Source organism: Dendropsophus ebraccatus, chromosome 6 (assembly GCF_027789765.1).
Source record: "Dendropsophus ebraccatus isolate aDenEbr1 chromosome 6, aDenEbr1.pat, whole genome shotgun sequence".
NCBI lineage: Eukaryota > Metazoa > Chordata > Amphibia > Anura > Hylidae > Dendropsophus > Dendropsophus ebraccatus.
Genome location: NC_091459.1, coordinates 38,773,635 through 38,800,233, shown reverse-complemented (window position 1 = coordinate 38,800,233; position 26,599 = coordinate 38,773,635). Strand labels below are relative to the sequence as shown.

The following is a 26,599-nucleotide window of genomic DNA, read 5'->3' as shown; positions in this document are numbered from 1 at the left end:
TGAGTAAAACATCAAATTATATAACAGTGCCGGATAGTTTAGCATTTGTACAAGCAACACCATAAACACCAGCTGCATAAAAACATGCTGTGGATATAAGAGATGGCTGTATCCATGTCTTCCAGGCAGCTGTAGCCCAGCATCCAACTTCTTTAGCCACCAGTAATCCTATGAAGAGCATTTGGATTCGGATTAACCCAAGCATGCTCAAGGTTTACTCATCTCTACTGGTGATGGTTTACACAGTAACCAATTACAACTCAGGTTTTGTATCCTAATGAGCGCTGGTAAGATGAAAGCTGAGCTGTGAGGAGGGATGGGGCAAGTTCTAAATAACTCAAATGACATTGTAGATATGGTAGGGCAGCAATACTAAACTGTATACACACTGGTTTTTGAAAATTTTAAAGAGGACCAATCAGCACGTTTGTGTTGATTCGGCTCCCAGAATGCTTGTACAGATCTCCTAGCCAGGTCTCCTATGATGTCAGGGGTTCCCAGAATGCTTGTGAGCTTCATGATGGGTAAAATGCCAGGCAGGAAAAAAGCTATAAACTAGTCATCTGGGCTGTGACTAGTCACGGTTCTCTTTTCTGTCAGTGCGCTCTGTGGGGTGATTGACAGGCAAGGAGGACTATTTTACTTATTGTGGGTTAAAAAGTCAATTGGGTGGTCCTACTCAGTGATTGACAGTTCTTTTTACCTGCCCACTTACACACAGAGAGCTGTCAATCTCTGAATCGGACCACCCACATGACTACTTAGCCCAGAATGAGCAGAGACTTACATGGATAAATAACCAGTTATCCTGGAACTTTTCCTACAAAACTATGTATCAAACTGCTGAGCTCCTCCTGCTACATAACATGATTCCTGCAGATTGGACTGTATTTACAGTCTGACAGGTTCCCTTTAAAAGTCTAGGGAGAAGTCTCTGATTGACCATGCTGCTGTCAGCAATCAGGGACAGGGGAACAATGTCTGGAGGGCAGGACATGATGGGGGTTGTAGTTCTGCAACTTGGAGAGCTACAGATTGGGGAACATAGTCCACATAAGCCCCCCGGTAATGCTCACCTCTTCTGGCTCCTGCTGTGCTCCAGTACTCTGTTCTCCTCTGGTCAGGTCTGGATGCTGTGTAATGTAGGCAGAAATAATCGTGCTCAGCCCACATCAAACAGGAAGTGGCGAGTGGCAGGACAGGAAGTGGAGGGCTCCTGCCAGCAATCAGCTGTTCAATTTTTTCAGAATTTATGCTGATAGAGTTCAATAGAGGGAAAGCAACCTGCAGGCTTGTTAATGGCAGTTCCCCAAACTGGCTGTCATTTTCAGAGCCAATTCGGGAGAACTACAGCGTAATAGCACCCCCACCCCTCCCCCCAGGTACAGGCCAGGTTGCAATTGCAGTCCAGGGCAGAGGCCGTAATTGGACTCGATTACAAATATATAAATCTATGGGTTGCCTATTTAAAAATGATTTTCAGTAGAATACCCCTTTAAAGCAATAAAAAAAAAAAAAAAAAACTTTACGAAGTACCCCTTTAATACAACCCACTGGAACGGTCCAAGAAGTAAGGAAGTGAAGGAGGAGCTGCTGTCTCTACAAAAATCTCCCATAACAAACACACATGTCTGCGTCCTGGGAGCTCCTCATCTGAACCAGCTGGTGTACTCTGCAGGGACACTCTATACTCCACCTCTATGACAGCTTGCATGAATGACACATTGATAAAGCTATATCTCTCATAAGGATGCCCTTAATGCCTGCAAAGCAGAACAAACTGACATCTCCATAATCGACAGGAATACACAAGTTACAAAACAACTTGGCTCTAGAATCATGCCCAGCTGAATAAGCACAAGAATCCAGGGTCAGATCCTAAGCTGTGCACCACACCAGAGCTGCTGCCGCTGCCAGGGCATGGAGGGTTTGTTTAACTATGTGGGACATTTTGGAAGGTAAGTTATCTTTACATTATTTTTAGTATATTATGCACTAAGTTATTCCCTGTAAGTTATGCACAGTGGGGGAAGGGCGGAATCAAAGCAAGAAACTGGGAACAAGTTTGGAGCTGTATAGTGCAATGTTGATAGAAAGAGCTGATTATAACATGAGAAGCCGGTGCAGTATTTTCAGTTTATATGAGAGAGCTATTGTTAGACCAGGGATAGAGGTTATAAGTATTTGGTGTGCAGCATGAGGAGTATGAGAACACAACCTGAAAACAAGCAGGACAACTGCTAATAGACTCACCATATGTATAAGCAGCACAGCAGGCAATGTAAAATTATAGAGCAACTGAACTATAGTAGTTTGTAAAGTATCAGTCCTGTCTTCTTCATATGCAAGAAACAACTTTTCTTTTTTTTTATGTCGTGTTTTTACATATCATTGTATCTAACAATAGCTATATAACAGAAAATAATACTTATTCAACAAGTTGTTTTTTTTTTATTTATATTTTTATTAAATTTGATAGAAATTTTCAACAACAACAGGCCTATAAATGGCCCACATAGTAACTATTTTAAACACAAACAAGTTCTAAATGTATTGAAACCACTGGATAAAAGGTATATTCTAAAGACATTAGGCATGTGACATCTTTAACTCTGTATATATGTGGAACATAGACATTTTTTTCCCAAAAATATGTTTTCCTGTCAGTATATTAATAGGAATATTATTCATAATGGCGAGTTCGATAGCCAGATGCAGCTAAGAGTCAGATTACTAAATTGCAGAGATTTTTAAATATCTGCAGTCAACATATAAGACCGGCCAAAGCTGGCACACTGCCTTAGTTGGCTGGATTGATGTACCCAGATGCAGCCAGGGCCAAGGCTGATGCAATTCAATACAACATTGCTATGCTGGTGCAAATGACATACTAATATGTGTATAAACCAGGCCCTGATTTATGTACATTACAGCACTCCACTCCCCAAAACGACACACGTGTGACCTGAGCCTTACCGGATCTATGTCGTTTTGGGAGTGGAGTGCTGTATTGCATTTGATCCCGTTGAGGATATCATAGGAGAGGCTGCGGTCCTGTGATACTCAAACGCTGGAAAGAGTGTGCCTTGTCTTTGCACAACAACTTATGGTGAGCGCCCCCGTTTGCCCTCGCCCTCTGGTCCACTTTGCTTTTGGAAATCTGCACCACCGGAACGCGTGCTTTTTCTATTTTTGTAGAGGCACAGGATTGTGCAAGGACAACCAGGAACTCATAATCTCAGTTCTTACATCCCATCAACTCTGGTACATTAGAAACTGTTAGATGCAAGCCGTTTCCAATATACTCTGTGAATATATGTCGTAAGTGGCACCAGAATGTATTAAAGTGTCATCATAAAAAAAGTTTGATGTTGTTGAGACATGTGAGACGTTCATCCTGCGCCCTGACTAGATGCTGCGGCACCACGCACCCTACCACACCACTGTTGTACTATATATTTTGCCTTCCTTTTCAACAGACCCCAGGTACACATATTTCTATAAACTGTACCCATACCTGGTCCCCCACATCTGCGGACTCCAGGACACTTTAGCATCATTAAAGGGGTAGTGCACAAAAAAAAAATTTCTTTCAAATCAACTGCTGCCATGAAGTTCCAGAGATTTGTAATTTACTTCTATTAAAAAATCTCAAGCCTTCCAGTACTTATCAGCTGCTGTGTGTCCAGCAGGAAGTGGTGTTTTCTTTCCTGTCTGACACAGTGCTCTCTGTTGCCTCCTCTGTCCATGTCAGGAACTGTCCAGAGAAGGAGCAAATCCCCATAGAAAACCTCTCCTGCTCTCCAGACTGGAAATAATACCACTTCCTGCTGGGCATACAGCAGCTGATAAGTACTGGAAGGCTTGAGATTTTTTAATAGAAGTAAATTACAAATCTCTGGCACTTCATGGCAGCAGTTGATTTGGAAGAATTTTTTTTGGGTGCACTACCCCTTTAAGACAGACCTTTCTTTACAATGTACCCATACCTGGTCCCCCACATCTACGGACTCCAGGTCTGCTGGCACATAGCCTCCCATAGTGGGTGCTCACAGCGGCTTTATTTTCAATTCGTATAACTTAACATCCATGACTTATATACTTTGAAGACTGACACCCTTCTGTCCTCAGCGATAAGTAGGCTTTGGCATGACTTGGAATTTATAAATCCACGAAAGTCCCAGGACCCTTTTGGTCGTCACCTTACGACAACCTAATGCACTGATTATATAAGTTGCGGTATTAGGCACAAGAGTAAGACTGGAGACATTGGGGGAGATTTATCAAACATGGTGTAAAGTGAAACTGGCTCAGTTGCCCCTATCAACCAATCAGATTCCACCTTTCATTTTTCAAAGAGTCTGTGAGGAATGAAAGGTGGAATCTGATTGGTTGCTAGGGGCAACTGAGCCAGTTTCACTTTACACCATGTTTGATAAATCTCCTCCCTGATGAACCCATGGGAACACAATGGGGGAAACACATCGGAAGTGGAACTAAGCTCTGTCTCTAAAATAAGTCATAAAACTAACTAAACTACCACTATCAGTGTACCTAAGTGCTTTGACTGTCCTGACTACATGTACAGCTATATTAGTGACTTGCACCAAGGGTGACTCTCCTACACAATCTAACGGTCTCCCAGAGATAGGGATATCCTGTCTGGTGCAGGGGACAACTGACCCAGCGGCTGCCTCGTACAATAGGCAGAGTATAACAGGGTCATAACTCAGCTCCTTTTTCTAGGGATGCTTGTTTGCCACTCCTCTGCCACTCATCTTCTCATAGAGACATGTCAGAATATTTGATCGATCTGGGTCTGAGTGTTCAGACCTGTACTGATTGTGAGAATGAGCCGGGAGAAGACTCCGCTAAGCATGGTTCTCTCCCGCCCCTGTGTTACGTGATAAGTCGGGCTCTTAATGTAAGTCCATGGAGCTCTATACTTTTCACTAACACAGAGCAGGCCGCGGATCAATCAAAACTTTTGACATGTGTTTTACATGTCAAAAGTTTTTTAGACTATATTCACACTATGCATAGCAATGGACGCTGTAAAACTGCTGGCTGCCGGAATACATTAAGGATGTTCCTGCAGCTGATAACTCTGTATCAGCTGCAGGAACATTCTTTTTTTAACATTGACTTGTGGGCACCATCCGATGTGCCCGCAAATCAATTAACCATTCACTTCAATGTAATGTGCGTCCGTTGCCGCACATTACTTCGTGTAAACAGCCATTATTTCCAGATGCTGTTCATTGAACAGAATCTGAAAATAATAGGCATGTACATTATTTTAACGTCCGTTCTAAAGAACGGGTGTTAACATCACAATGTCTGAACACAGCGGGTGGCATTGCATTGACTTTAATGCAATGCCGTCCATGCAATAAAGAACGGACGCTGATTCCATTGAAATCAGTGTCTGTTCTTTACTCAAAAAGGACTGTGTGTGAACAGGGCTGGCCTTAGGGTAGATGGCTCCCTGTGCGGAATTTGATTTTGGTGCCCTCCCCCCCACACGCACAGACTACTCAACGACACAGCGCAATCAGAATCCACATGATATGAGGCCAGAATGTACACAGGGTGTGAGCTCTATACTTGTAGTGCGCCACATACTGCCCACATAAACCCCTTTAAGGGTACACTCTAAGTATCCACACACAGTATAATGCCCTCAATGCTATCTTACAACATTGGTGACACTAAATATTACCACCATACAGTGATTACATATTGCCTCCATCCTGTAACTGAACAAAACAGAAAAACATTACCAATGATACCATTACATAATACCGCCACACCATGACCACTATCACTACAGACCCTTTAAGAGAGCGCAGTTACATCCAGTGACTCACAGGAGGCGTATTCTCTGATCAGTCGTTAACTTTTTCTTTTTCTCTCCATTCTGCCTGGGCCATCTTGCAGTCCTCTCCTGGCCATGAATCCTCTCTCCAGAATCTGCCAGAGAAACATTTTAGGTTACTTGCTCCAGCACATATAATAGTTAGATGCCCCTATATAGTAGTCTGACCCCTCTGTGAAGCCCTTATATAGTAGATGGCCCCATCTCTGCAGTTTATAGTAGGTGCCCCCCCTTCTGCACCATCCCCTATAGTAATGCCCCCCCCCAGGCCCCTATAGTTAGTGGCCCCCTCTGTGCGGTCCCCTATCGTAATGGCCCCATGTGCTCTGCTGTTATTAATGCCCCCCGTGTGCTCCCCTTATAGTAATGACCCCCGTGTGTTCACCTAATAGTAATGCCCCCCCGTGTGCTCTGACCATAGTAATGCCCCCTCCCCATGTGCTCTCCTTATAGTAATGAACCCCCACATTGCTTCCCTTATATTATTGCCCCCCTCCTCATGTGCTCTCCCCATAGGAATGCCCCCTCCCCCTGTGCTGTCCCCATAGTAACCCCCCGTGCTCTCTCTATAGTAACCCCCCCTGTGCTCTCCTCATAGTAATGTCCCCTCCCCATAGCAAAACCCCCTGTGCTCCTCATAGTAATTCCCCCCTGTGCTCCCCATAGTAATCCCCCCCTGTGTTCCCCATAGTAATCCCCCCTGTGCTCCCCCATAGAAATCCCCCCTGTGCTCCCCATAGTAATCCCCCCCTGTGTTCCCCATAGTAATCCCCCCTGTGCTCCCCCATAGTAATCCCCCCTGTGCATCCCCCTAGTAATCTCTCCCCTTGCTCCTCCATAGTTATCCCCCCCCCTCTGCTCCCCATAGTAATTCCCTTCCTTTGCTCCCCATAGTAATTCTCCCCTGCACTCCCCCATTGTAATCCCCCTGTGCTTCCCCATGGTAATCCCCCCTGTGCTCCCCCATAGTAATCCCCCCCTTTCCTCCTTATAGTAATCCCCCCCTGTGCTCCCAATAGTAATCCCCACCACTACAGAAACAAAAAACAAACAAATTAACTCACCTAGTGTAGGCTCCACCATCTCTCCCGGCAGCCGGCGCTCCTCTCCTCCGGTACAGACATCGCGTCTGAGACGCTGGCTGTACCGGAAGTCTCGGCTGCTGCCACCGCCATGCACAAAAGGTGTCCTGGATTCCCGGCAGCTGTCGGCGCCCACTGGAGTCTCTTCTGAACCTCCAGGGGGCCTCTCCGACATTAAAAGCGGGCGACGCTGGATTCACTAGCCCAGCCCCCTTAGGCCCTTTGTGTCAACATAGCCTAATGATGACAGGTACACTTTAAACTTATTAATGGGCAAGGTAAAGTGTTTGTTATATCAGATGCTCTTCATGGAACTTTCATAGAACTCGTGTCTAGTCTGAAGACATAGGCATTCCATTTCTGAAGGTAAAGAGTTAGTTCAATGCCCATGTTTTATGTCTAAGTAAACCTGTCTGGGTAGATTGTTGGTGCCCATCCTGGCACCTGGCACATGCCCTCTTATACACGCTCCTGCCTCCAGAAGTTTTAGGTTAGTCACATAACACCATACAAGTTCTGTTTTGGATGATCAACTAAGCACAATAATAAGTTTTTCAGAGCTGATTCAGCTTGTCACACTTAGCATCAGATATGACACAATTATTGGAACATTACGTGACGTGACTATGCTTATGTTTGATTACTTGGTTACAATATCTGTTTTGGCATCACACTGACCCAACATGTGTTACAATTTCTTCCTTCTAGATATTTGAATAACTTATCCTCTAATATAGTATTACTTTTTTACCTAGTTTGAGCATTAAAATCTATTGAGCCTGGAACCTGAATATTTTTTATATTCTTGAATCTATACAAATTAGTCTCAAATCTTAAGGCGATGTTCACACTACGTATTTTTTTTATGAATAGAACAGCCGTTGTTGCAGATTAAAACAACGGCCGTTCTCGTCATAAAAAATGTGTCCCATTGAAATCAATTAAAACCGTGGCTGTTGTTCACACAGTGTATTGAATAATAATGTTCAATATAGCCGTGGTAATAATTGACCTGTCAATTATTTCCGGCCATTGTTTCCAAACAGCGTCCGGAAATAATTGACAGTTCATACATACAGTATGTATGGCTGACATACCGGCCATAGCATGTGTGGAAATCAATGGTTAACCCCTAGACTAGTCATGTCAAACTCTGGCCTGTGTGCCAAATCTGGCCCGTGGTGCCGTTATTTTTGGCCCGCCTGGCAATTCAGAGTTTTAATTATACCTTGCCTGCCATGGCTACTATGTAAGAGACTATGGGGGAGGGCTGGCTACTATATGAGCCTATTGGGGAGGGCTGGCTACTATATGAGCCTATTGGGGAGGGCTCGCTACTATATGAGACTATTGGGGAGGGCTGGCTACTATATGGGACACTTGGGGGGCTGGCTACTATTTGGGCACTATTAGAAGGGCTGGCTAATATGTGGGGCAATTTTGGGGGGATTAGCTATTATATGGGTTGGGGTTTAATCATGTCATAGCAATTTATCATGTAATTTATCATAGTGCAGGGGCTGGGAGACGCACACCACTGACAGTGCCAGGAAAACCGCACACTGCTCTGACAGTGCCAGCACTGCGGCATTCGCGCTTCAATAATTATAAAGGTTGGCCCGCGACTTTGTCCAATTTTTTTTATTTTGGCCCACTTATTTGAGTATTTGAGTTTGACACCCCTGCCCCAGACAATCCTTGGCGTACAGTTACGCCCTGGAAATCTGTCACCAGTGTGACTGTGGGGGTCCCGATCGTTTTAACGGACCGCTGGAGGTCTCTTACCTTCCTCCACAGGCAGGCTCAATCAGCAGAGCGCCTATTACACTGATAAATTCTATGCCTATGACATAGCATTGTACAGTGTATGCAATCTATTGATTGCATGTAAAAGTCCCCCAGGGGGACTTAAAATGTGTAAAAAAAGTAAAATTAAAATTAAAATATTTTTGAAAATACCCCAAAGCTCCTCAAAAAATGACACCACATACAGCCCCCTAGGTGAAAAACTAAAACCGTTATAAGCGTCACAATAGGGCCACTTTATTAATAATTAATTGCAAAAAAAAGGATTTCATAAAAAAAAATGGTTGTGTTCGGACTGACCTATAGGATAATGGTATCATGTCACTTTTACTGTATAGCGCATTATGTAGACACAGGAACCCCCCAAACGTTACCATATTGCATTCTTTTTTACGATTTCACAATTTCATTTATATCTTCATAAATAATATTTTTGGGGTTCCATTATAAATGTTATGGTAAAATGAAAGACGCCATTACACAGTACAACTATTCCTGTAACAAACAAGCCCTTACATGGCCTGTAGATAGAAAAATGAAAGTGCTGGAGCTCTTAGAAGGGGAGGAGGGTAAAAACGAAAACACAAAAATGAAAATTGGTCCATTGGGTCATTTTGGGCTTGGTCTTCAAAGGGTTAATTGATTTCCAGGCACACCCATAGGGCCAGCACATTTCAATGGGTTTAGAAAAATGTTCATCAGGTTGATAATGCAGTATTGGGCAGAGGAACATGTTAAATAGTGGCTGTCAAACAATGGTCACGTCAAGCAACTGTTAGGTTACAAACCCACTTGCCGGATCTGCAGCGAGTCTCCTTGCTGCGTTTTTGCAGGGAGACTCGCTGCAGATCCGAGCCCTATACTTTCAATAGCAGAGAAACTTCCCTGCTGCGATTTTGTCTGCAGCCCGCCCCATTAACCCCCCGGCCGCCGGACATTATACATTACCCGGTCCCCGTTCCTGCTTGCTTCGGGGCTCCCGGTGTCTTCACGGCCCGCCCGGCCAATCAGTGCGCTGCGGCGGGGCAGCGCACTGATTGGCCGGGCGGAACGTGCCGGGAGCCGCTGAAGCAAGCAGTAGCCGGGATCAGGTAATGTATATCCTGCCCGCCCCCCTGCAGCCCCGATCGCCCCCAGCCCCCGGCCGCACGATCGCCCCCCAGCCCCCGGCCGCACGATCGCCCCCAGCCCCGCAGCCCCCGGCCGCACGATCGCCCCCAGCCCCGCAGCCCCCGGCCGCACGATCGCCCCCAGCCCCCGGCCGCACGATCGCCCCCAGCCCCCGGCCGCATGATCGCCCCCAGCCCCGCAGCCCCTGGCCGCACGATCGCCCCCGGCCGCACGATCGCCTGCAGCCCCGCAGCCCCCGGCCGCATGATCGCCCGCAGCCCCCAGCCCCGCAGCCCCCGGCTGCACGATCGCCCGCTGGGGGCGATCGTGCGGTCGGGGGCTGCAGGGCTGCAGGCGATCGTGCGGTCGGGGGCTGCGGGGCGATCGTGCGGCTTGGGGCTGCGGGGCTGGGGGCGATCGTGCGGCCGGGGGCTGCGGGGCTGGGGGCGATCGTGCGGCCGGGCGCTGCGGGCGATCGTGCGGCCGGGGGCTGCGGGGCTGGGGGCGATCATGCGGCCGGGGGCTGCAGGGCTGGGGGCGATCGTGCGGCCGGGGGCTGGGGGCGATATACATTACCTGATCCCGGCTCCTGCTTGCTTCAGCGGCTCCCAGCACGTTCCGCCTGGCCAATCAGTGCGCTGCCCCGCCGCAGCGCACTGATTGGCCGGGTGGGCCGTGAAGACACCGGGAGCCCCGAAGCAAGCAGGAACGGGGATCGGGTAATGTATAATGTCCGGCAGCCGGGGGGTTAATGGGGCGGGCTGCAGACAAAATCGCAGCAGGGATGTACATCCCTGCTGCGAGTTTCTCTGCTATTGAAAGTATAGGGCCAGGATCTGCAGCGAGTCTCGCTGCAAAAACGCAGCAAGGAGACTCGCTGCAGATCCGGCAAGTGGGTTTGTAACCTTAAAGTGTCACTGTCGTGATTTTTTTTTTTTGCAGAAATCAATAGTCCAGGCGATTTTAAGAAACTTTGTAATTGGGTTTATTATCCGAAAAATGCATTTTTATCATGAAAAAGCAGTTTGAAGCTCTCCCCCTGTCTTCATTGTTCTCCTATGGAGAGAGCTAAAGAAAAGACCAAAACAGGACAACAAAGAGTTAATCTACAAATCCCTCACCTGATATCTCTTGGGACAGTCACCACTGACCTCCCTGACCTCGGATTACAGCTGTCACCCAGCTCTGTGCCTGTAATCCTCTGTTATCTGCTTTCTGCTGCCGGCTAACTCCCTCCTTCCTCCTCCCCCCTCCCCTCTCTATAGGAATAGACAAAGTGTGACTCATGCAACAAGTCACAATTTTCAGATTTTTTGGAGTGGATGAAAAAGAGGAAGGAGGGGGGGGGGACCTGGGAAAAGGCTTTTTACATGCAGATAATGGCAGATTTGGCTAATAAACCCAATTACAAAGTTTCTTAAAATCGCCTGGACTATTGATTTCTGCAAAAAAAAAAAAAAAATACGACAGTGACTCTTTAAAGTACAACTCCGGCGAAAAATTTTTTTGGCTTATTTAACACACATTACAAAGTTATATAACTTTGTAATGTGGTTAAATACCCGGTCTGGCCCCCTTCCCCCACTTTCCGACCCCCGACCCCCCACCCCGGAAGTTAAAGAATATATACATTACCTATTATGGTCGTCACGGTCCTCTTCTCTGGTGTCGGGTGATGTCAGAGCTGGGGGCGGTCCGGGTCTTCTTCCTCCTCGGCGTCTTCATTGAGAGTGAATGGGAGAGAAAAGGCTGCTGGTGCACATGCGCACCAGCAGCCTTTTCATTGGCTGGAGCGCATCACATGGCTTCCAGCTTGCTCAGCCCTGATTGGCTGAGCTTGCTGGAAGCCATGTGATGCGCTCCAGCCAATGAAAAGGCTGCCGGTGCGCAAGCGCGCTGGCAGCCTTTTCTCTCTCATGGACCCGGAAGAAGGAGACATCGCTGGACGGCGGACGCAGGTGACGGTGAGGCGGACGGCGGGCGAATGGAGTGGCGATCGTCACCGGAGGGATGGTGAGTATGGTGTCTGTGTGTGTCTGTGTTTTTTTTTTTTGGGGGGGTCCCGCCGGAGTTGTCCTTTAAGGTTTATTATTGTATAAGGTTTATTGTTTTTTTTTACACATTTACCAGCCGTCCTTTGCACATTGCTATTACAAGTAGCAATGCACACCTGGTGGATGATTATTTTTAGCCTGGAGTAAATGACGATTGGCTGATGAACGTTTCATCAGCTGATCATTGTCTCTATTACACGCCTGATTTGGCATATTATCGCTCTGTGAAATAGGGCCCTGAACGTATGCAGAATTTAGATAAGTGCTATTTTTTATAACAGAGGACGATATTTATACGATAGTGGCTGTTATTTGTCGTTAAATGTCGTCAGTCTGACAAAAACTGATAACATTTTGACTGTGTGAACATGACTCAAAGGTTAACTGAGTTTTTGTTAAAAATTGAAAAACAGACACAGGCTTTATTGTCAAAGGATTAGGTATGGGACCATTCCTTGCAGCTGCATTATTTGTATTTCCTGAACTTTCCCCTCTTTTTCTAGAACCAGGGCATGTCGCTTATGTGGAGACCGACAGTACTATGGACCAATAGTCCGCTAGCCAGCATCTAAATGTCTATGTATTATTGGGGTATATATATTTAAGCTATTAATATATAACGTTTAGCCCTACCCCTACTTGCTTTAGCTACCCCTATATATTCTACTTAGGTGGAAACGTGTATAGGTAATGTTAAAACTGTTTAGGGAAAGGCTGTACGGACATCGCTAACAATGTCAATGTCAGCCCTTGCTAAACGATTATTGGGCCGTGTAATAGGTCCAGTAAACGAGCACCGATTTAGCAGATTGGCGCTCCTTAACAGTATTGATCGGGCTGCTGATAATTGATTATCACATTACTACAACAGTGATGTTCAATGCCAAAATGTTAGCAATGAAGCAAGAAAATCTAGATGTCTGACTGAGCCTTAGGGTGCGTTTAATGAGTAACATTTAAAGACCATTTCATAATATTGTGAAAAGAAATAAAAAAGCCAAAAATGTCTGTGCCTAAAACCAACAAAAACAACCTCCAGATAAATATTGATATGTACGGCTCCAGCTGAGACGCTAAGGGCTCGTTCCCACTGAGCAAAAGTAGCTGAATTTCTGCGCTGAATCAGCGCTGAAATTTCAGCCGTTAAAATAGGTGCAGAGCTAATTTCCATTGTGTTGAATGGAAATTCTGCTCTGCAGTTCACACAGTGGAATTTCCGCACTGAACTAATCCGCTTTCCGCCAGAAGAATGAACATGTTCATTCTTCCGCTAGCGGAAGCCTATACAAATCAATGGGGCTCTGATTTTCTGTTTCAGCGCGGATTCAGCGCGGATTCAGCGCGGAATACAAGCGTAATACAAGCGGAAATTACTCGCTGAATCAGCGCGGAAATGGGGAAAAGGGGGGGGAGGAGGATTCTAGTATATGTTCTGGTATAGTCTAGTTTACTCGCCAAATACTCGCTGAATTTCAGCGCTGAATGCATGCGGATTCAGCGCGGATTCCTCGAGTATTCCGCGCTGAATTTGTCAAGAGCTGATTACGAGCTGAACACTTTCCTAGCAGAATACGCAGGGATTCTGCTTGCATTCTGCTTAGGCCCCGTTCCCACTGAGCAAAGCTAGCGGAATTCCGCGACGGAATTGTCCGCCGCGGAATGCCGTTAGCCTCCCGCTCATAATGGGACTCTATGGGAGGCGCGCGCTGCTGCTCTGTCCGCGCTGAAGAATGAACATGTTCATTCTTCAGCGCGGACAGGGCAGGAGCGCGCGCCTCCCATAGAGTCCCATTATGAGCGGGAGGCTAACGGCATTCCGCGGCGGACAATTCCGTCGCGGAATTCCGCTAGCTTTGCTCAGTGGGAACGGGGCCTTATATTCTGCTCGGAATTCAGTGTCAGTTGATTTCAGGCGGAAATATTTCCTTGCGTAATCCGCTCCTTTTGCTCTGTGTGAACGTAGCCTAAGAGAAGTATTCTGGGATCTTGCTGTTAGGACAATAAGCTTCAGGTTTCAATATCATGGTTTATTGCGGGTTTCAAAAACATTCCTGGTATAAGCTCTGACAAATGTGTGGACCTATTGTATTTGGACAAAAAGATAAATATTTATGATTATTACCACTGTTAAGCTGGGTTCACACACTGTATACTTCAGGCAGTATTTGGTCCTCAAGTCAGGTCCTCATAGCAACCAAAACCAGGAGTGGGGGGGCGTGGCTTAGCTATGGAGCTGTAAGGACGCACTTACTTGGAGCTCCAGGCCAGCAGCGGCAACAGACTATCCTAACTGAAGGTTTTACAGCTATTTGGAATGCCTAAACCCCTGGGGACACCTGCTAACACCCCCAGCCGCCCGGTTACCCGCTCTGTGGCCTCCGCGGGAAGTATTGATCGCTTCTTCCTACCCGTGCCCCAACTCAGTATGGAAGGCAACATGGCGCCTGCACCACTGTCGTCCCAGGCGGGACTCAGAGACCTACCGGAGATGCGTACCCAGCGTGTGGGGGAAACACGCCAACCCCGTCGGAGGGATGAGATGTCCGGTTCTCCCCCAGACCCGCTGGCAGATGAGGACGGAGCGTCCGCGGGCTTATCGTGGGTGCGTAGCACGCCGCCATTGTGCTCCCCATCCGAGGTGGTGCAGTCTGAGCTACAACTGCTGCGGAATCTCATCCAAGCCCTGCCGTCTAAGCAAGACCTGGATTCCGTGGTTCAACGGATTGAAGCAGCGCAGCAGCAGGCTCTGGAGGCGGTGAGAGAAGAGGTCACCGGTCTCTCCACCCGCACCGCTTCTAATGAGGACGCCATTACAGCTCTGACCACGAGGGTAGCTACCCTGGAGTCAGACTCTGCCCGTCAGCGGTCCCAGGTACGTTCCCTGACGCTTCTCCTGGATGACCAAGAAAACCGAGGGAGACGGAACAACGTCAGAATAAAGGGTCTGGGAGAACGAGGGTCACAGGACAACCTTCTGCATCGGGTTACGGCCCTGTTTAACACGGTGACTGGGTGCCCGGAAGACGCAACGTATGCAGTGGATCGGGTTCACCGGGTCAACAGGATGCAGCCAGACGCAGGTACTCCGAGAGACGTGCTATGTAGGCTGCATTATTACACAGACAAAGAGACTATACTTAAGGCAGCAAGGGACCGGGAAGCAGATATTTTATTTGAGGGCGAGGTGGTGCGTCTGTTCCCGGACATTTCCGCACGTACACTCTACATGAGGAGACTGCTCCAACCTCTACTGGTGCGTATCCGGGACTGCGAGGCTACGTATAGATGGGGACACCCCTTTCATCTCATTGTCAGGAGGCAGGACCGCACATACGTGCTGAGAACCCCAGACCAATTGGAAGGCCTCTTCAACTTTTTGAGCACACAACCCATGTCTGTACCGGACTGGCTGACTGCGGACCGCATCCCTCCTCCACCGGCGAGATCCCGCCCCCGGGCGTCTGAGAGGCGGATCCGACGCAGCCCGGAGAGGGAGACAGAGGGCTTTCCGCTTGGTCCGGATCTGTCCTCCGCTTTTCCCAATGAAGCCTAACCAACCCTGGGGTAACGTACACCACCACCACGTTCGGTCATTAAGCGGCTCCGACATGTCTGCGGTCAGGAGCGCCAGGACATCATAAGTATTTCCCACTAGACTTGCCCTGCTCCAGTTGGCGTTTTGATGTGTGCGGATACTCTGTATAACGGGGCGTGTACGGCCTGAGGACAAACAAGATACTGGTTGCTTTACCCCGCTGCGCCGATATGCTTCCTCCTCATAGATCCGGTCACTCATCCTACAAGGGGACCAGACTGGTCTGAGCCGAACTGCCTCTCCACCGGGCTTCCCTCTGGGTTTGAAGTCAGACCATTGCTGATATGATCCCTTCCATATGGTGTGGGTTCCCAATGTTATTAGAGGGAGGGCCTTGGGGTGGGCTTCCCGCCTTCAAATCATCTGTATTTCTCAGACGGACAGTAGCTAATGGGTGGGTGTTTACTTTGTAAGGGGGTGGTTTCCTGCTTGCTGTTTTCTATTGTATGCTTGTAACATTCCAAGTTTATACTTCAGTTTAAAGTAGAGTGCCCTGTGGGTTGCGTGCCCGCACTGCCCTGCCGGTTTGGCGGGGGGTGTTTGGCGCGGGACCTTACAGTGTTCCTTCAGACCGCTAGGCGGCTGCTGGTTCTGGACCTCCCCCATGGATTTCCACTACCTCTCTATTCTCTCTTTCTTAGCCCTCTTGGGTGTTTCCAACTCCCTATAGGGTCTCACTTCCGGGCGCTGCCCATTCTCTTCTCTTTCTTCTTAGTCTTTCTATCCTCTATTTGGTCCTTTTCCTTTTTGGATTAGGAGTCTCCCCTCCTCTTTTTTTCCTACTTACCCACCTCTCCCTCCTTCCCTACTACCCCCCCCCTTTTTTTTGTTTTGTTTTTTCCCTGTCCTCCTCTTTCCCTCTTCTTCCCTCCCCCTTCTCCTTGGTTCCTCCCTCCCCCTTCCCTTCCTCCCTGACGATGGCTGCCAGCGCAGTGCCTTTACGGGTTGGCACGCTGAATGTCAAAGGTCTACATGACCCGGGCAAACGCTCCATTCTGAAAAATTTCCTACGTAAGCAGAAATTACATGTAGTTTTTCTGCAAGAAACTCACCTGCTCGCTTCCAATCAGATTACACTCACTAACGTGAATTTTCCCTCTGCTTACCATAGCTATTCTCCAAACTCCAAGGCTTGTGGATCGTGTATCTTGATTTCCAAGAATCTTCCGTGGGAACATGTCGGGACATGGTGTGACGAGGCAGGTAGGGTGGTTCTTCTTAAGGGCCGCATAGCCGCACATACCTTTACATTCGCCTCCTTCTATTTACCAAACACGAACCAAGGTCAGGCACTCAATCAGATGCTGGACGCGTTGGACGACTTTGTGGAGGGGACCTTAGTGCTCGGGGGTGACTTTAATGTAGCCCTGGAGCCCCGCTTGGACACCTCCTCAGGCTCTTCCCACATCAGCTCTTCCGCCTTACGTCGTATACGTGACGCCTTACATGACCACAGATTGGTGGACACATGGCGGATATGCCATCCCTCCGACAGGGATTACTCTTTTTTCTCTCCTGCGCACAATGTCTATTCCAGATTGGATTACTTTTTCCTGCGCCATGGGGACCTCTCCTTGCTTCAACAGGCCCACATTGATAGTATCACCTTCTCGGATCATGCGTTGGTTGTTCTGACGCTGGAGATGCCCGCATTACGGGTCTCTCAGTGGCAATGGCGCTTAAACACCTCGCTGCTTCAGGATTTGGTGATCCGGAAGGAAATCCAATCCACTTTGGAGGCTTACTTTCCCGCAAATGACACGGCGGATGTCTCACCTATGTCGGTTTGGGAGGCTCACAAATGTGTAATTCGGGGAATACTAGTGAAGCACGGAGCGCGCTTGAAGAAAGAGAGGTCCCTAAAGACAGAGCGGCTTTTGTCCCAACTGCGTGCACTGGAGACGGCCCATAAGAGGGGACAGACTCCGGACTCTACGGGGGCTCTCCAGCTTAAGAGAGAAGAGCTACGGGCGCACCTCCTGCACAAGGCTAAAGCCACTCTGGCTAAATGTAGAAGGTACTATTACGAGCACGGTAACAAACCGGGGAGGGCTTTGGCGCGAGCGTTACGGGCCCAACAAACACGTTCCTATGTGCCTCTTATACACTCTGCTCAGGCCACTCCTTTGTACCTCCCTTCTGATATTGCTGAGGCATTTAAGACATATTATGCTGCCCTTTACTCTGTGGACTCGACAAACCCCACTACATCCTGCCGTGACTTTAAGGACCGTATCCGGTCCTACATTTCGGGCAGTGGGATGCCCAAACTGACAGAGACGGTGGTGGAGATGCTGGAACAGCCCATCTCCTCGGGAGAGTTCCTGACGGCAATCCAGGAGTCTAAGACGGGGAGGGCGCCGGGCCCGGATGGGTTCGCCCTGATATATTATAAATTATTCCAAACCCAACTGGCCCCGTACTTTACTAAAACCTTCAATGCGGCCGCGGATGTGGGGGAGTTGCCCCTGGACTCCACACGGGCTCATATCTCGGTGATACCCAAGGAGGGAAAAGACAGTACGTTGTGTAGTTCCTACCGTCCCATATCCTTACTCAATGTGGACCTCAAACTGTTCACTAAAATTTTGGCCACCAGGCTATCTACTGCTCTGGGGGAGATCATTCACACTGACCAAGTCGGCTTTATGGCGGGAAGAGAGGCCAGAGACAACACCATACGAGCCATAGACTTGATCCACAAGGCCAAATCTCTTGACCTACCACTAATGCTTTTATCCACAGATGCGGAGAAAGCATTTGATAGAATCAATTGGTCTTTTATGGTGGAGACTCTCACCTACATAGGACTCGGTCATAGCTTTATGAACTGGATCTCTGCTTTATACCGTACCCCGCGGGCTCGGGTCAGGGTGAATGGTCTCCTATCTGAGGAATTCACAATTAAGAACGGGACTAGACAGGGTTGCCCCCTGTCTCCCCTAATATTTATTTTAGTGTTAGAACCCTTTCTTTGTAGGATCAGGGCCCACCCGGACGTGGGGGGGGTGCCAGTTCGGGACACCACTCACAAGGTCTCTGCGTATGCAGACGATTTACTTTTTTATATTACCAACCCCGTTATTTCTCTCCCCTCCTGGTTGAGAGAAGTGGAGGACTTTGCACGGTTGTCCAATTTCAAAATTAATTTCACTAAATCGGAGGCCTTGAATGTCGGTCTCTCAGAAACAGTGGTGTCCGGACTTAGGGGTTCCTTCCGCTTTCGGTGGGCTCCGGAGGCAATCCGCTATTTGGGTATCCGCCTTCCTTCTGACTTACGTAAACTTTATTTGCTGAATTTCCCTCCTTTGCTGTCTCGAGTGCAATCCCAATGCGAGGTGTGGTCCAGGGGCTATTTCTCTTGGTTTGGACGGTGCGCAATCCTGAAGATGACCCTCTTACCAAAATTTTTGTATCTATTCCAGTGCATCCCCACTAGAATCCCGATCTCTTTTTTCAAAGCAGTGACGTCTATGCAGATCAGGTTTGTCTGGAACAACAAACCGGCCCGCCTTAGACGCACCATGCTCTGTCGCCCAAAATCACAGGGCGGAGTGGGTTTGCCAGACTTGCGACTGTATCACCAGGCGTCGCTGCTGACGAGGGTGGTAGACTGGTGCAGACATGGAGACACAAAGCCATGGGTCGGAGTAGAACAATCGTTCACGAACATACCCCTGTCCTGTCTTCCATGGCTGCATCCATCCGACGCCCCCCCCCCTGCGGTCCCACCCCACTATTGGGCCGACCATTCTGGCCTGTTCGGCGAAAATCAGTCGTTCCCACATGCTCCCCCACAGATCTCCGTGCTTTCCAGTTCTGGGGAATCCCTCCTTTCCTTCCAGCCTTACTGACCCAGCGTTCAAGGCATGGACGAAGGCGGGAAGGTTCAGACTCTCTTCTTTCCGGGAGGGTTCGGGGTGGTTGTCGGCTGTGCGTCTCGGGGATATCTCGGAGCCTGTCCCTTTGGGCCCGTGGAGAATTACCCAGCTCAGACACTTTCTGACCACGCTGCCACTGGTGACCTCGTATGCTTCCGCCCCCACGGCCTTCGAAGATCTGTGCCTGGCAAAGGGAATCCTGAGACATACGCTCTCAAGCACATATGCTCTGTTGATTACCCCCCCTGACTTACCACCCCCCGAGTTCCTTCTGAGGTGGGAGGAGGACCTGGAGGTGACGTTGACCGGGGCCCAAAGGAACCGCATTCTATCTTTGGTCCACAAGTCGTCCATGTGCACAGGCTATCAAGAAGCGGGGTATAAGATACTTACCAGATGGTATCGAGTGCCCGTCAAGCTTCACTCTATTTGGCCAGACGTGGATCCGTTGTGTTGGCGGTGCGGAACTTCTGAAGGTACACACCTACACATTTTTTGGTCATGTCCTGTGCTTACTCCCTTTTGGGACGAGGTGCGGCGGATCATTGTGAAAGTCACGAATGTGTCATTTGACTTGACACCCGCCCTGTTCTTGTTACACCACTGTTCACTCCCGACAAAGTCCTACAGGAAGTCGTTGCTGAAATTTTTGGTGATGGCAGCGAGAGTCTGTATTCCCTTATATTGGAAGAAGGACTCCCCTCCACCGCTTTCGCTTTGGGTTTCTAAGGTCAATGACCTACTACATATGGAAGACTTGACTTCCTCTCTGCATGAGTCTAATGCGAAGTTCACCTCCACATGGTATCCTTGGATGGAATTCAGAGGAACTCCGGATTACCGCGCCTTGGTGAGTGGACTCGATTTGGTTTAAAACCAGCATACTGACCCCCTACCCCGGAGCTGAGGTGGGGGCGGGATGGAGAGGTTTTGTCCGGGTCTCAGAGGATGATGATCGTGACGTTGGCTAGTCTAGTCCCTACCCCTTCCCTCCCTTCATCTCCCCTCTCTTTCCCTCTCTTGTCCTTCTCCCCCCCCTCTCCCCTCTCCCATTCTTTCTTTACCTGCTTACCTTTTTCTCTTCTCTAAGCTTTCTGTTTTGCTTTACATTTCCTCCGTCCTTTTTCTCCAACTAAGGCGGAGGTGACTCCCCCTCTGGTAGGGAGCCCTCGATAACACAAAAAACTTTCCATGGAAGTTGCGGAGGGGTTGTGGCCGGCACTCTCGGCTCTTTTATTGATGACTATTTTGGGTGATGTCTCAGTATATGCTTCCCGTGTGTTACTATTTCTCTTTTCTTATTGGTCAAGGACCTACCATTTGTGGATAGTGGAAATGGTTCCAGTTACTATGTCTTACCCTATCTCATGTGCTTATGATGTGGAGCGGATGGGTGTTGTCTGTCCCTCCTTTTCTGTGACTTCGAAATAAAGAATTAAAAAAAAAAAAAACAAAAAAAAAACAGGAGTGGATTGAAAACACAGAAAGGCTCTGTTCACACAATGTTGAAATTGAGTGGATGGCCGTCATATAACGGTAAATAACTGCCATTATTTCAATATAACAGCCGTTGTTTTAAAATAACAGCAAAAATTTGCCATTAAATGACGGCCATCCACTCAATTACAACATTATGTGAACATAGCCTTTCTGTGTTTTCAATCCACTCCTGGTTTTGGTTGCTATACAGCCTCACAAATACAGCCTCAAATATACATAGTGTGAACCCAGCTTTAAAGCGACTCTGTACCCACAATCTGACCCCCCCAAACCACTTGTACCTTCGGATAGCTGCTTTTAATCCAAGATCTGTCCTGGGGTCCGTTTGGCAGGGGAGGCAGTTAATGTCATAAAAACAACTTTTAGGCTGGGTTCACACTATGTATATTTCAGTCAGTATTGTGGTCCTCATATTGCAACCAAAACCAGAAGTGGATTAAAAACACAGAAAGGATCTGTTCAAACAATGTTGAAATTGAGTGGATGGCCTCTGCTGACATCTCTGTGAAAGGAACTGTCCAGATTAGTAGCAAATTCCATTAAATATCTCTGTTGCTCTGGAAAGTTCCTGCCTCGGACAGAGGTGGCCACAGAGAGTACTGTGTCAGACTGAAAAGAAAACAACATTTCCTGCAGGACATACAGCAGCCGGTACGTATGGGAAGACTTGAGATTTTTAAATAGAAGTAAATTACAAATTTATATAATTTTCTGAAACCAGTTGATTTGAAAGAAAACGATTTTTGATGCATAACCCCTTTAATAAATGGCCAGAGCATTTGCAGTAGAGCATCATAGGATTTAACGAGTCTTCCAGTACTTATTAGCTGCTGTATGCCCTGCAGAAAGTTGGTGTATTCTTTCCTGTCGGACAAAAGTACTCTCTGCTGACACCTTTGTCTGTGACAGGAAATGTCCAGAGCAGTAGCAAATCCCCATAGAAAACCTCTCCTGTTCTCTAGACTGGAAAGAATAGACAATTTCCTGCAGGATATACAGCAGCTGATAAGTACTGGAAGACTTTGAGATTTTTTAATAGAAGTAAATTACAGATCTCTAGCACTTTCTGGCACCAGTTTATTTGAAAGAATTTTTTCTTTTTTTTTGCTAAACTACACATTTAAATGTCCCCCATAGCTTACCCATTATGTTATTCATCGCTTCTGAGCACTGCCACATTAGATCCCAACTCCATCCTGGTCTTGTCACTGGGCAGTGTCAGGCAGTGATCATTTCCTCTGGTGGGCCCCAGATACTCCAGTCCGATACTGATTGGAGTGGTGTGTTTTGAGGTCATTTAGAAGCCTGGTCTGGAGTCTGAAAACCTTTCGAGGTGAGGTTTGCATTAATCTCGGGCTGTAAAGGATCTAAATTCATGTAGGGGTTCTGATTCAGATGTTCCTCCCACTGCTAAGGTCAACAGGTGTTAGTTTCCACAGATTACTGTCATGTTGAACATTCTGTATCAGTCATTTCCTTTCATATTAGTTTAGAATAGATATATGTTTACTTTCAGTTACTGTAGATTAACCAACCACATCTGCTGGAGGTGTATTCCAAGTATCAACTACTCTTTCAGTAAAATAATATTTTCTCATGTTGCCAGTGATCTTTTCCCTAAAAAGCAATGTTAGTTTACTTAATTCTCCTTGTAGTTCTTCCAAAGAAAACACGGAAACTAAACAACTAAATGTGATGTAATCCCCAAACCTGTGTTTATTGTAAAATATATCAATTACTAACGGAAGCTTATTTTAAATAGCTTTTCTGCTGCCTGTGGCGAAAACTGAAATAAGCACAGTCAACAAAATACCTCTATATAATAGTCATACAGTTACCAAATAATACCACTATACAAGGAATGGATATTATCGCCATATGTTTTACCATCATACCGCTAAACGATAAATAATACTGCAACACTTGGACCACATATTATCACCCCGTTGTGACTAAGTATTACCAATGTTACACTACACAACGGACAAATAATACCACCACATCCTGACCATATTATCACTATTTAAAATGTCACTGCCGTTTGAAAAACCTTTTGATATGTCATAGAGACCCGTGCTCAGACCCGTATCAATCGTGAGGCTCTGTGTTATGGGATGAGTTGAGCTCATAATGACAGTGAGTAGGGGAGTGAACTTGCTTGTTCTTGTGATCGATACAGGTCTAAACACTCAGATCCGGACCAAAACTTTTGACATGTCTCTATGACATCAAAAGTTTCTTCAAATGACAGTGACACTTAAATGTCTGAAAAATGCCAACAGTACTGCTACTGAATAAAAACTACTGTACAACATAACCCTATGTAGTGACAATATAGTGATTACAGTGCAGTTACATTCAGTGGCTCACAGGTGACTCAACATCTACTGTATTCTGTTGGGAAACCTCCCAGTAATTGTTAACTTTTTCTGCAATGTCAACAAATATATGAATACTCAATTTCCATTCATATCAGTGGGTTGTTTGTGTAACGCAGGAAAGGACAGATTCTCCTGGGTGAGAGACGCTCTTTGTAACTGTCCTCCCAGATGGCCAAGAGATAAGGATCCTGAACAGAGCCCCCCTTCCTGTATTAACTCGCAACTCCCTAACAGTATACAGTATTTTTTTTATTTTAGACATCTTACACGGCGATTTGTAATGTTCTGGACAAATCGTGTAAAGAGTGACAAATGCTAAGCTGGCAATAACACTGAATGTCTGGGAGAACATGGTCTTCTGGGTTGTTTATTTGGGAATTACTGAGAGTTTATGTGGGAAGTGCTCATGCTCACTTAATGTTGGTAAATGTCTTCAACCTTCTATTTCACTTCATGTTTGGCCACTTTGTAGAAGCAGTCGTTCTACATTAAAACTATTGCCCTCTATGTTTATTTTTTTTAAAAGTCATAAAAAAATGCAATTACTTTGTGTAAGATACATCCTGAAATAAGAACACGTAGACCTTGCATCGGAGTGAAAAGAGATTGTTGGCTGAAACATTCAAGAAAAGATATTTACAAAAGTCCTATCTACAACTACAAGAAACAACAAAAAAGTCCTATCTAAGTCCAAGTGAACGGTCATGTTGTCGAAAAAAGGCAGGCATCGACCCATTCTTACGGCCACTGACTGCTCCATCTCAACACAATTGAATTGTGCGGCCATGGGGTGCTCCATTTCAGTCTCATGTGCCCCATTGCTCCTGTGGCCTCACTCTTAATAGCAACCTAAACAAATAAAAAAATTCCAAAATGCTGAACTATTTATTATTTCATGCATTTAAGGTCAACAGATGCTTAGTGTATTATGATTGGAGATGAGCGAAGCAAATTCCTGTCGATTTGTTAAGGAAATTGAAAGAAACTAAATGGCGGCAGCACATGCTGTTTGGAGCGTCGCTGGGTGGGAGAAACCATAATCCCTAGGGTGCGTCCAATCAGCTGCAGGCCCCTCAGTGATGTCAGCACCTCCCCCTCTATATAAGGCGGCTCGTTAACAGAGGTGGCCAGTCTGCTGTGTGTGGAGGAGAGAGCAATATCACAGCAGGCAGTTAGAGCAGAGCAGGGAGAGACTAACAGAGTGATATAGGGACAGCGAGGAGAGGAATGGGGGAAATTGCATGATTAACTGGCTGACTGACATTTTTTTGAACAACATTCTTTTACAACAACATGCTTTACTAAATTCGCCCTTCTGTAATAGTTCCAAGTATTGTAACTACTATAGTTTGGGCTGTTTTAATGAAATCCATTAAGATTCGATTCACGAATCTTAACGAGTTTGGACGAAAATTTGGGAAGCTTGCGAAACAAATTTCCGTCTGCTTCGCTCATCTCTAATTATGATACAATCTAAAGATCATTTTAATTTTATTATTTATATTAATTTTCCCATTTAGCTCAAGTGATAGCCCATTCTGAGCCTTTTATGATTTCAGTGGAGCATTAAAAATAAAATGAATGATCAGATATGGCTACAGCTCCATTTCTTGTCTGCGCTAATTTCCATTCATGAGAGATTTTTTTTTCTATTATCTTATGGAAAGGATTTATATAGCATCATTTGAGTTAAGGACTAAAGACATGACTAAAGTAGTAGTAGTAGATTTGGACATTTGATAGAATACTCATGAGCCTTATAAAAAGCATTGCTTGTGGAAAACAACTCTACACTTTTTTTCCTTTCTCTACAGCAGCAGAACTGTTTTCCACGCTTCCAAGGCTAAAAAAAAAGTTGTTCTCTCTCTGCCAAGTAGACAGTTTGTTTCAATCCTCCACATCCTCGGCACTGTGGTGTGATTACAGGGACTTAATGAAGGGAATGCTCAGGGCTATTTGATGGTGATGAAATGCCTTCTATTTTTTTTTCCTTCATTTAGTTTTTTTTTTTTTTTTTTTTGCAGAAGCAGGCACTCTTTCGTTAGCGTTACGTAAAAGCATTGGCCTGACATGCTTATAGGAAAGTCTAGTTACTGAGTTAGGTTGTAATAGACAAATTATCTAATGAAAAGTCTACGGCGTCAACCTGGGAGATTCCTTGACAGAGTGATATGTGAGTTAATATTTAAAGGGGTAGTTTAGCAAAAAATTTTATCTTTCAAATCAACTGGCGCCAGAAAGTGCCAGAGATTTGTAATTTACCTCAATTAAAAAATATCAAGTCTTCCAGGACTTATCAGCATCTGTATGTCCTGCAGGAAGTGGTGTATTTTATCCAGTCTGACACAGTACTCTCTGCTGCCACCTCTGTCCATGTCAGAAACTGTCCAGGTAAGTAGCAAATCCCCATAGAAAACCTCTCCTGCTCTCCAGACTTGAAAGAATACACCACTTCCTGCAGAACCTACAGCAGCTGATAAGCACTGGTAGACGAGATTTTTTAAATAAAAGTAAATTTCATAAAAGTAATTGCTGAACTACCCCTTTAATAAAGCGAGGCCCAACAGAAGGAAATGAGTCTTACCAGATGGAAAACAGCGCTTCAGGCAGGTCCATACAGCGCTCGCTTCAGAAGCAGAATGCATAGCTGGCGGAGTTTTGAAAAGATATCCTGCTGCGTAAGTGGAATGGTAGGTACCCTTTAAATGTCCTGTTCATTCTGTTGCCAGAAACATGTCCTGCAGGAAGTGGTGTATTCTCTCCAGTCTAACACAGTGCTTTCTGCTGCCACCTCTGTCCATGTCAGGAACTGTCTAGAGCAGTGGCAAATCCCTCACTATGCTGACCCTACTGTCTATTTTTAAGGCATGAAGAAAGGTGAGAGGAATCAGTGTTTAACCCTCCTCTTAACTCATAAACATCTATAACCTGAGCCTCGTCAACTCCTTTTTACCAGTGACTATGTTTGGTCCATTTAAGTGTACTGTTACTTTTGCAGTAGACTTACTTTTGAGAGTTGTAAAATAAGATCATTCTGAAATGGACTGTACTATGTTCAATTTAGTAAACTAAATGGGCACGTCTCAGATACTATTAACATAGTTTTTTGTTACTATCCATTGTATACAGAGAGCGCAGTGGACGTTTTAAGGGTTCAAACCCACTTGGCGGGTCTGCAGCGAGTCTCCTTGCTGCATTTTGGAGCGAGACTCGCTGCAGATCCCAGCCCTATACTTTCATTAGCAGAGAAACTCGCAGCAGGGATGTACATCCCTGCTGCGATTTTGTCTGCAGCCCTCCCCATTAACCCCC

General features: G+C 46.5%; 1 protein-coding gene across 1 annotated transcript in view; it reads left to right on the top strand.

Annotated features, from left to right (window-relative positions):
* The first annotated feature begins 1,608 nt into the window (after nt 1–1,608).
* Nucleotides 1,609–26,599, top strand: part of SLC22A16 (solute carrier family 22 member 16) — a 58,704-nt gene continuing 33,713 nt past the window's right edge. Inside the window, exon 1 of the mRNA XM_069974843.1 lies at nt 1,609–1,958. Within this exon, the coding sequence (XP_069830944.1) occupies nt 1,921–1,958 (38 nt within the window). The 5' untranslated portion in view covers nt 1,609–1,920. The remainder of the gene's footprint in view (nt 1,959–26,599) is intronic.